The 11,126-nt window shown below is 55.0% G+C and overlaps 1 protein-coding gene across 1 annotated transcript; it reads left to right on the top strand.

Moving 5' to 3' along the window:
- The first annotated feature begins 4,671 nt into the window (after nucleotides 1–4,671).
- FAM83C (family with sequence similarity 83 member C) lies at nucleotides 4,672–11,050 on the top strand. The gene is made up of 4 exons (XM_061208870.1): nucleotides 4,672–5,154; nucleotides 7,313–7,480; nucleotides 7,695–7,819; nucleotides 8,332–11,050. The coding sequence occupies exons 1-4, from the start codon at nucleotides 4,684–4,686 to the stop codon at nucleotides 9,770–9,772; spliced, it is 2,205 nt and encodes a 734-aa protein (XP_061064853.1). The 5' UTR covers nucleotides 4,672–4,683; the 3' UTR covers nucleotides 9,773–11,050.
- The last annotated feature ends 76 nt before the right edge of the window (nucleotides 11,051–11,126 follow it).

Consider the following 11,126-nt stretch of genomic DNA (forward strand, 5'->3'; position numbering starts at 1 on the left):
TCTTTGGGACCACAGTGCTGGCCTACAGTAAGCATTAGATATATGTTGGGTGGACTGAATGGGCAGAGGGAGAGGGGATGGGGAGGGAGAGGTGGCTGGATCAATAATGTTGGGGGCTTAAGAGATCAATGGCTAATATTTCTTCCCCTCCCAAGTCCAGAATGAATTGAAAAATAAGAGACAGACACATGGACATCAAATTGGGGGCTTTACCAGTATTTCTGATAAAGCTGATTGGAGAATGTAGCTTTTGCTTTTGGGCCAAATGGACTTAATAATATCCTCCCCAAAATAAACATGCACCCCCCCGCCCCCAAAAAAGGGGCAGACCTCTCTCCCTGGCAGGGACAGAACCTCCTGTGGAATTTTACGATGTAGATCAATGGAGAATATGCTACTTCTGCCTACAGCAGAACCAAGGGTGAGAGAGAGAGAGAGAAACCCAGAAATATTTGAGCTCAGCTCCTTCCCTAAGCCACTAATCAGCCAAGCCATTCCCCTCCTCTGGGGAGGATGAAGCCTGTGAGGATTTAGGGAGTGGTCCTCTCACCCTTTCCCTCCAGGAGAGTGGAGTGGGAATTCTCTCCCCTTATGGAAACATGGGGAGTGGGGACAGGTCTCCCACTGTGGGATGGGATACGGTGGACGGATGGGTAGAGGGGGTGGAGGGAAGGACGTGGGGGAAAGGGTGAGACCCCATCGTCACAGTGTTACAGTGCAGACCCAGACACAGTTACCTTTCCAAAACAGAATGCCAAAATCCTTACTCCTTGTGATCTTACTTGCCCAGTGTTCATCTGTGTATGCAGAGTGGAGAGAGGACCTTGACTCCTGTGAGCTGGGATGAGAGGCCAAATCTCAGAGCCACACTCCACTGACATGGCCCAGGGCCATATTCACCTTCAGGGCTGGCCTTTGGTCTGGAAGGGGCCGGAGACGGACCCGAAGGAGCTTCTGTGGTGCTGCTTCGTTTGCCGTCAGGCTGTCACTGAGCCCCTGCCCCTTCATGGCTGGAAAAGCTCTAAATTCAGCATGTACTGAGCTCCTCGTCCTCTCAGACAGGCACCTGACACAGAGTAGTCCACTTATTCCTCACAACAACCTGGTGAAGGAGATGCTGTTGGTCCCATTTTACAGATTAAGCCACTGTGACTCAGAGTTGTGATTGTTTGGCTCACCCATTAAGTGCCAGAGCCAGTGTGGCCTCCTGAAGGCCTGCGTGGTGCTCAAGAACAGCAAACCACACCATCTGGGCTGTTTCTGGGACTCCTGCTTTGGGCCACTCTGCCCCCGGGGGCCTGCTTCCTAAGTTATCCTAAAACACTGCTCGATGGATCTTGCCAACCTCTGGGCCTCAGCAAGGCCCTCTTCAGGGTGTGGCTCCAGACGGCCTTTCCGGCAGCCCTTTCCCTGCACTGCTGCTCCCAATACCTTCAGCAGGCAGGCCCCCGCCCCTCTAGTCCTCCAGCCTGGAAGGCCCAGCCCTCCACCCTGCACATCTCAAAATCTTTCTCATCCTTTAATACCCAGCTCGAGCCAGTCTCTGGGAATCCTCACAACTTGTCCCTGTGTCAGGCTCTTAGGTCAATTTGCCTTGATTCAAGGGATTTAGGCACACTCTGGTGCCCCTACTAGCCCTGGCTGCTTCTCCCAGGAATCTTGTCTCCCCTGACCCAGAAGTGCCACAGTAAAGGTGTGTGGCAGTGTTGGCATCAGAGCAGCCTGCAGCTGAAGGGCTGCAGCCCAGCCTCTGCTCCCACCAGCCCCACACGACATTCACCTGCCCAGGTGCCACTCAGCTTCTAAGAGAGAACAGACAAGGCTAAGTGGCCCCTAGGATAGCCGAATGATGCCAGGCAGGCGCCTGACACACCCCCTGGACAGGAAAATACTTTTCCTCCTCTTAATAACAGTTATTAAGGGGCCTGTGCCCGACCCACTGCATCCAGGGTCTGGGCTTAGCTATCTGTATGGCTCTCGTCACCCTGGGTCCCCACCCCTAGGCTCAGCCCCAAGGCTAGGATATACCTGTCTGCCCTCCCATTGCCCTTTAGCCACTCAGCCCATAGGACGGGTGGACAGTCCTGCAGCCCTGGGGGATTTAGTTTGATTTATACGCTTTTATTATCAGGGTATCCGGGATCCCTTGGAGCCCTTTTCAACTCAGTCTTCCCATCCTTGCCCCTCTCAGTTGAGCTCCCTTGTACAGACACTTAGTACCACAGTCCCATGTTAGGGTCAAAGACCACCCCTAGTGCCCAGACATTCATGCACACAGATATGCACCCAGACACATACACGAGAACATACACAGATGCACACGCAGGTAAATATACACTGATGTGCAGCTAGATACTTAAAGACAGCCAAGCAGACACACAAACATCACAAATAGACAGTATGTAATGTACACACATGCCCAGGTATATAGTTATGCATAGGTATAGTGTACAGGCATACCTCATTTTATTGTACTTCACTGTACAGTGCTTTGCAGATACTGCATTTTTTTTTTTTTTTTTTACTAACTGAAGGTTTGTAGCAACCCTGAGTTCTCAGATGATGGTTAGCATTTTTTAGCAATAAAGTATTTTTTAATTACGGTATGTACATTGTTTTTTAGACATAATTCTATTGCACACTTAATAGACTACAGTATAGTGTAAACATAACTTCTGTATGCACTGGGAAACCAAAAAAATTGTGTGATTCACTTTATTGAGATATCAATATTTGCTTTATTGTGGTGGTCTGGAACTGAACCCATGATATCTCTGAGGTGTTCCTGTATATGTTGAGTTGAGCCACGTGAAATTGCCAATATTCAGTGGTTTTTTTACTTTAAAAAATGGAATCTAATACAAATGTGGGCATGGAGGGAAATATTAAAAAATACAGAGCCAAATTTGTACACCCATGTTCAAGCAGTATTATTCACAATAGCCAAAAGGTGGAAACAATCCAAGTGTCTATCAGTGGGTGAATGGATAAACAATGTGGTATATACACACAATGGAATATTATTCAGCCTTAAAAAGGAAGGAAATCCTGTCACATGCTTCAACATGAGTGAACCTTTATGCTAGGTGAAATATGCCAGTCACAAAAAGACAAAGACTGTATGATTCCACTTACATGAGGTACCCAGAGTAGTCAAATTCACACTCAGAAAGTAGAGTGGTGGCTATCAGGGGGTGAGCAGGGTACTTAGCCTTTCATAGGTACAGAGTTTCAGTTGGGGAAGATGAAAAAGTTCTGGAGATGGATGGTGGTGATGGTTGCACAGCAATATGAGTGTACTTAATACCACTGAACTGCACACTTAAAAATGGTTAAGCTGGTAAACTTTATGTTAATTAAAAATAATTTTTTAAAAGATCCAAAAATATGTACCGTCAGGTAGACATATACACACTGAGGGATAAACACAGGAACTCAGCAACACAGAAACATGACTCCTCCCCTCCCAGGAGTGCTTCTCTGACCCAGATAAGGCCCCTGTTCTCCCCCTAAACAAATCTAGAGATAAGGCCCTGCCACCTCGGCTACCCCTACGGCTTGTTACCCTCCCACAGTCTGGCTCTGCTTACTCCTCCCCCTGCCCCTCACGCAGCCTCCCCACGCCCAGGGCCCAGGGAAGGGCCTCCTTAGGGTACCCGGGGGTCTGATCTCTGCCCCTGCCCCTCCTGGGCCCCTCTAGGCTCCTCAAAGACAAAGCCCCATTCGTCTTTAGTCCCAGGGCCCAGCTTGACGCAGGGAGCCCCTAAATCCCCTCGCCAGCACCCGCCCCGATGTGCATGCATTGGGCCCCAAGTGAAGCTTTGTGGACATAGAGGAACCTGAGTCTGATCTGGACATGATCACAGATCAGTTAAAGCAAGTGCAGCCAGTACTAAACGGGGTCGTTGAGACATGGCATTAGGTCTCCTGCTGTCCCCGCCACCCTCATGGGACCTCATCCCTCCACAGAAAGGTGGGGCTGGCACCGTTGTGACCACTTCTGCCCGGCCTGCCTCCCTAACTAGCTGCCATCTGCTGAGCCCCCTTCCCCAGCGCAAAGCCTCACCCTGCTCCTGAGGACTCCGGGTCTAAGGCCCTTGATGGGGGCAGAGAACAGAAACTGGCCTGCTGTTTGCCTCCGGACCATGCAGTGTGTCCCCCGATCCTCTCAACCAACTTTCTCACTAACCATTTAATACTCAGCCCCGCCCCGAGGAGGGGAGAAAGGCTGGGGTCTGGCGCCACCAGGTCTAGAGCTTCCCCAGAGTTGAGGGTGGTGGAAACGCATCCATCGGGAACAGAATTTTTCAGGGGTGGGAGAGCATTTTTCACTGGGACTCTGGAAGGGCAGGGTTTGGAGGAAACTTGCTGGGAGCCTGGTGGGGATGGAGCAGGTGACGCTGGGGTGGCGGAGGGAGTGTGTGCTGAGTAAGGACCTGCCCTTTCCCCGGGCGGCGGGCGAGTCCCAACTGCAGGCGGACAGGTGAGGCTGACCCAACAGGTTCCCGAGGCCGGGGGCAATGGGGTGGAGCACGGCTCTGACAAAGGGCAGGCGGGAGGGAGGCAGTTCCTGCTGGTATCTTCTTCCTGCTGCGGCCAGCCCCTGGTGCCCGCCATGGAGCCTGCTGGAAGGTGAGGGTAGCCGGTGGGCAGGCGTGTTCGGAGGCTCTGGGAGCTCAGGGCATGGCGGGGCCCCTGCGGGGCCGGGTGGAGGAGCTGAAGCGGCCGCGGTGGCGGGAGAGCTCCCCACGGGTGCTCCAGCACAGCGAGGCCGCCCGGCTGGCGGCCGATGCCCTCCTGGAGCGGGGTGAGGCTGCCTACCTGCGGGTCATCTCCGCGGAGCGGGACCTGCCCTTCCTGAGCCCTCTGGATGTGGACTACATGACCAGCCATGCGCGCGGGGGCTCTGAGCTAGGCGAGGCCCAGGGACCCGAGGCTGCAGGGCCTGACCGCCTCAGCCTGCTCTCCGAAGTCACCTCCGGCACTTACTTCCCCCTGGCCTCCGACATAGACCCCCCGGACCTGGACTTGGGCTGGCCCGAGGTGCCACGGGCCGCGGGATTCAGGCCCACGCAGGCTGTGGTCCACTTCCAGCGGGACAAAGCCAAGAGCATCAAGGACCTTCTGCATTTCCTCTTCAGCCAGGCCCGCACGGTAAGGGCCTCGTCTCTTCAGACATTCATTTCACAGATGTGGAAACTGAGGCCCAGGGAGGGAAAGTGTGGCCACACAGCAGCTTGGGGGCAGCACTGGGACGAGAACCTCTGCCCCCTATCAGATCACAAGCTCCTAGAGTGTGGGCGTGTTTTATTTACCTTGGTAACCTCTTGGCACTCGAGGACATTATGAACAAGCTTAGAACAGGGGATGGGCCTCAGGGACTCCACACACACCCTGAAAACGCATGCGAAGTGGTGCTCATTGCAGAGGGGATCCTCTCTCTTTTGAGGGAGAGGGCCTATGGCCTTCATCAGATTCTCGAAAAGGTCTGTGATCCCCAAACTAAGAACCCCAACCTTGGTGAGCATCTGAGCCACCCCCTTGAGTTACAGAGGAGGAAACTGAGGCCAGAAAGGGGCTGGGACTTACTCAGCAGGTCCAGTCAGTTGGTGAAATGGAACCCGGGGCTCAGGGAGAGGGAAAGGGGTCTAGACTCAGGCCCCGGGCCCCAGGCACAGCCCTGCCTCCTGACAAATGGTCCCAACCGCACCTCGCTTTGTGCACTGTATCTCCACTGGTCTGAAGCAGGGGAAGGGGCACTGGTGCCTGGGCCTCAGCATGGCCTTGAGGGCTGGGCTTTTAGCTCTGCACCCAAAGGAAAGAGGGGCGGAAGCTGCTGGGCTCAAGGACGGGGAGCAGGGCTCAGGAGAAAGGGAAGCGGCAGAGCAGGTGGGGTGTTGGTACCTGGGAAGCCTTCAGCTACAGACTAGCACAGCCTCACTCCTGGAGCCCTGACCTCTGACTCAGGAGGCAGGGAGATGGATCAGATGACCCTAGGCAGGGTTTGGGGTGGGATAGACTCAGTGCCCTTGCTAGGGGAGCAGCCCTGAGGGTACCTGCTGCAGATGTTAGGAGCCAGGATGCTGGGATCCCGCTGGTACCTCCAGAACCTCCCTGGCAAGTCTACCTATGTCCCAGGCAGGGGAGGGCCAGACCTGACTGGCACAGGGAATGGGGTTATTAGTGAGATGGCTGCTGTCATCACCCCTGCCCGTTTGATCTTTCTTGCTTGTCCTTGTTCCCCTCACCCGTGGCCAGGCCTATGCCATGGACTAGGGCATCCCTCAATGCTTTGGTTCCTCATCCCCTCTGTCTAGACCCTCCACCTCTGGGCCAGGAGCCAAGCTTCCACTCTGGGCTGTCACTGACTCTCAGAGTGATCTTGGGAAGTGCTTCCTCCCCCTGTGGCCCAATGGCTTTGTTTGTTAAGGAGGCAGCAGGAGAGGAACATTTACTGAGCTTCTGTTGTGTGTTGAGTATTTTCACATTTAATTCCCCATAACTCTTGAGAGGTAGCTATCATTATCTCCATTTAGCAGATGAGGAAGTTGAGGCTCCCAGAGGTGAAGGAATTCACCTAAGGTCTTAGCACTAGGAAGTAGCAGAGTGCAGGTTCGAACCCAGTTCTGTCTGGCTCCAGAGCTGGAGTGCTTTGCTCCGCACCTCCTGCCTTTCAGCCCGGACTGGGAGAGGAGCTTCTCACGGCAGATATTGCAAGCCCCGCCTCTCAACTGAGCAGAAAACTTGGTCCCAGTTGTAAGAGGTCACAGCAGATCTCTGCAGCTTCTCAGGGAAACAGGTGGGTCTTGCAAAGGGCACTGAAGACCCCAGTAATTGGCCTGCAGCTCTGATCCGTGAGAAGGGAGCCTCAGACAGACAGCCAGAGCTACAGCTTGAGCTAGTGGGGGGAGTGTGAGGTGCTAGCCTGGGAAGTGGGGTCTGGGTTTTGCTTCTGACTCTTTCCCCCTCTGGGCCTCTGTCTTCCCATCTGTAGAGTAGACCTTTAGACTGGTACAGCTGATCCACAGACCTCTTTGAGAATCAGATGACAGATAAACAAACCGTCCTTAGAAAAATGCACACAAAAACTTTCAAACAGCCTTCTGGGCTTCAAGACAGTGAAACCCCCCAGTTTCCAAGTCAGGAACCCCCAGGCTGGGTCACCACTAAAAGCCCTCCCAGTTCAGGTGTTCTCACGGGCTCTGGCCTCCTGCTTTTCAGTCCAGCGCTGTTTCCGGGGATCTAGCCTCTGCCCCTGGCCTCGGCAGTGCCCCGGGCAGGGCTGAGCTCCTTCCCCCCACCGCCCCGCCAGGTGGTGGCTGTGGTGATGGACATCTTCACCGACATGGAGCTTCTGTGTGACCTCATGGAGGCTTCGTGCTGGCGTGGTGTCCCCGTCTACCTGCTTCTGGCCGAGGAACACCTGAGGCACTTCCTGGAGATGTGCTACAAGATGGACCTCAATGGAGGGCACCTACAGGTCAGCAAGGGACAGGGGCAGGAACTGGGGTGTGGGGTGAGGAGTCAGGGAGGGCAGGAGAGTCAGTTGGGTGGTTCGTGAGCATCGGGGGTCAATGGGAGTGGGAGGCCGGGTTCTCCTAGCTATTTTGGGTCAGAGACCCCAGGGGATTTAGACATGGCTTGAGCCCCGTCCTCTAAAGGTGATTCCCAACCTCCCTCCCTCCTTGGCCCAGAACATGCGTGTGCGGAGCACGTGTGGGGACACATACTGCAGCAAGGCAGGCCGCCGCTTCACGGGGCAGGCCCTGGAGAAGTTCGCCATCATTGACTGTGAGCAGGTGGTGGCGGGCAGCTACAGGTGAGCAAGTGGATGGCGGGGAGGGTGCCTGGGGCTGAGCCACCAGCTTGCGAGGGTGCCTGGGACCTGGCAGCTTTGAACTTTCCTTCCTTCATCCATCCCTTCCACCATGAACTGAGCAGCCGCCATGTGCCAGGCATGGTGCAGGGCCCAGGGGCCAGTGTGGGGAGCAAGACAGCCCTGGGCTGGGCCCTGGAGGAGCTCACTCTGTGGAAGGATTACTTTGATGCCCTTGGCATAGAAAATAACTCTTGCACCTCGGAATTGGAGGGACTTCAGGGAACCTGGCCCTTGGTCCATTTTACAGATGGGAAGTTGAGGCTGAGATGCGAAACCACGTGCCGAAGTCCACTAAGCTGACCTAGGGCTAGAACAGACTCCGGAGTCAGAGCTCTGCCCCCTCACTTGGGCCCTCGGGGTGGTGGTGGTTTTGTCTTGCTCCCCTGTTTGTGACTCCTGCCTGGCCCCAAGGTCCTGCACTTTGCCTCTTGACCCTGACCCTCTGCCCCCAGCTTCACCTGGCTTTGCAGCCAGGCCCACACGAGCATGGTGCTGCAGCTGAGGGGCCGCATCGTGGAAGACTTTGACCGGGAGTTCCGCTGTCTTTATGCCGAGTCCCGGCCCGTGGAGGGCTTCTGCGGAGGTGAAGATCCCCTGTCTCCCAGGGCACCGTGCCCTCCCCCAGTGGCCCTGGCCTTCGGGCCCGGCATCCCCAGCACCACATCCTCGTCGCGCTCCAGCACCAGCCTCAGCAGCATCAAGTGCTCACCTCACATGGGTCACTCCTCCTACCCCGCTCTGCCAAGAGGCGGCGGCTGCAGTGACATGGGTATGGGATCCTCCTCCCCGGGCCCTGCCCGCTGTGAGGCCGATGGCCAGCCCTCCCTGCAATGCCAGCTGTCAGACCCTAACCACGGCCCCCTGCTTGGGCCCTACTGGGCCAAACTGAGCAAGCTGGGGGCGTCCCCCTGGTCCCAGTTCTCCCCTGCCCTCAAGCACAATAGCAGCAGCCCTGTGACCCTGGCAGGGGAGTCACCTCTGCTTGCTCGCCCTCGCCCCCTCCTCTCCTTTCCCCGGTGTGTCTCAGCTCTGTCCCGGCTCCCAGAGAATGGGGTCACAGGAAGCCAGGAGCCTAGCCCCCCAAGAGGCCGCTGGGTACCCGGCACAGCCCTGGAGGCAGCGGAGGAGAATAAGGTGTCTCTGAGTCAGAGCCATGGCCAGCTGGATCTCCTCGTCCCCTTCCCCAGCGCACGAGAAGCAGGAGGCCCTGATTCTGGGGTGACCCCCAACTCAGGCTCCCTTTGGCCTAGTGAGCAGGCCCCAGAGGACAGGAGGTTGGCCTCAAATCAGAGATACAACCAGCTGGATCTCCTGCCCCAGGCCCAGGGTGCCAGGGGTCCCCCTGAGTCAGGTTCCCCCAGGCCTGGCAATCGGACCCCAGAGGACAAGAGGCTGTCCCCAGACCACAGCCATGGCCAAATGGACCTCCAGGTACAGTCCCCCAAGGCTGGGGGCTCCAGAGTGCCCCTTGAAGCCAACTCCTTGGCCAGGCCTGGCAAGCAGGGTCCAGACGAACAACGGCAGACCCTGGGACACAGCCAGCTGGACCTCATCATGAAGTTTGGCCCATTCCGGGGTGAGGGGCCTGGGTCCAATGATCTCCCCAGACCGAGCCCTGCCAGAAAGCCTGGAGTGGACTCTGGGGATGAGAAGTGGCTGACTCTGGGCCACAGCCAGCTGGACCTCATCATCAAGTATCATCAGTTACAGGGCACCAGGCAGGGACCTGAGCCTGGCCTCCCCGGGGGCCCCACAGGTGGCCAGCGCAAAGGCAGTAGCAATGGCCTGTCTGGGGATGAGAAACGGCTGACCCTGGGCCACAGCAAACTGGACCTCATTACTCAGTACAACAAGTCCAAGTCCAAGCTGCTCCAAAGCCGCTTTGAGTTGTAGTTCTGCTCCCAGAAAGGACATGTCCGTCCTCCATCCACTGTGACTCTAGATTGGCTCAGGTCCCAGACTCTGGGGTGGGAGCTCGAGCAGGGGCCTTATGGGGAGGAGAGGGAGTCTAGAGGCCCAGGTTAGACATTCCTTGGGCTTGGGATTCTTGCTCACACACGTACATGCACACATATGGGGAAATGGAACCCACAGTTACTGGGCACCTGCCGTTTGTCACTGTGCTGAGCCCTTCTCACCAGTTACTTCTCATCCTTCATCCTCACAATACCCTACGAGATAGAGCTCTAGTAGGCGTACAATTCTAGGATCATAGATATTATTTTCCCTATAATATAAATTTAGAAGCTGGGACCCAGCAAGTTTGATGACTTGCTTGGAATCAGGTCCGAGTAAGTGACAGGGGCTCAAATCTGTGTCTCTGACTCTTCATTTCTTAAGATCGTGTTTTTGCACAGACAGGACACACAATATCAACAGTTCCCATGTCCCCATGCACACAAAATCCTCATATAACAGAGATGCTCCAAATGCCTGCACAATATACACTGCACACTGACAGGGTTCACACCCACAAACTGTACACCCACAGATGCAGTCCATGTGATAAACCAAAACACTCAGGATTCTAGTTATAGGTACTCAATAAATGTCATTTGGCTAAATGAATGGCTACATTCGGTGCACGCCGTAGACCCCTTAGGAGCCACAGACCATAAATATGCACATAACCACACACACACACACACACACACACACACACACACACACAGGCATGCATGCACCAACCAGTATCTTTTTTTTTTTTTTTCAGTATCTTTTTGTACCTAAGCTGTGTACCCAGTCCTGTGGTGGACATGCCATAGGGTTGAGAAATGAATCAGACTCAGTCCCTGGGAGACAAGGATTCAATGCATAAACGATTGGTGTATCTAATTAAAGGCTAACCAGTGACAGAAGGTGGTAGAGAATGAAGGCCAGCAAGTGGTGGTGATGATGGAGTGGTGAGAAAAGTTTCTTAGAGGAGGCAGCCTTTGAGCCAAGCCTTGAAGGGTGGGAAGGACTTGGATAGATGGAGGCGAGGGTTAGAGGAATTCCTGGTAGAGGGAACCAGCTGAAGAGAGACCAGGGAGAGGACTGAATGAGTGGGTCTGAGATGAACCTGGGAGGATGGAGAGGACGTGGACACACACACACACACCAGCATCATTTTGCTGAGTGTCCCTAGAAGTATAGGCTCTGTCAGATGTAGGTCCTTTTCCTGAGCTTGCGACCTGCCGGGGACAGTATATGTGATACAAATCAATAAAAGCAGACATGCTATGACCCAGCAGCAGCCTGGTGTATC

The sequence above is a fragment of the Eubalaena glacialis genome, chromosome 13, assembly GCF_028564815.1.
Source record: "Eubalaena glacialis isolate mEubGla1 chromosome 13, mEubGla1.1.hap2.+ XY, whole genome shotgun sequence".
Lineage (NCBI taxonomy): Eukaryota > Metazoa > Chordata > Mammalia > Artiodactyla > Balaenidae > Eubalaena > Eubalaena glacialis.

Coding starts and splice junctions, on each gene's coding strand:
- FAM83C (XM_061208870.1), top strand. CDS start 4,684: ATGGCGGGGCCCCTGCGGGGCCGGGTGGAGGAGCTGAAGCGGCCGCGG. Junction 5,155..7,312: donor TCTTCAGCCAGGCCCGCACG/GTAAGGGCCTCG, acceptor CCGCCCCGCCAG/GTGGTGGCTGTGGTGATGGA. Junction 7,820..8,331: donor GTGGTGGCGGGCAGCTACAG/GTGAGCAAGTGG, acceptor CTCTGCCCCCAG/CTTCACCTGGCTTTGCAGCC.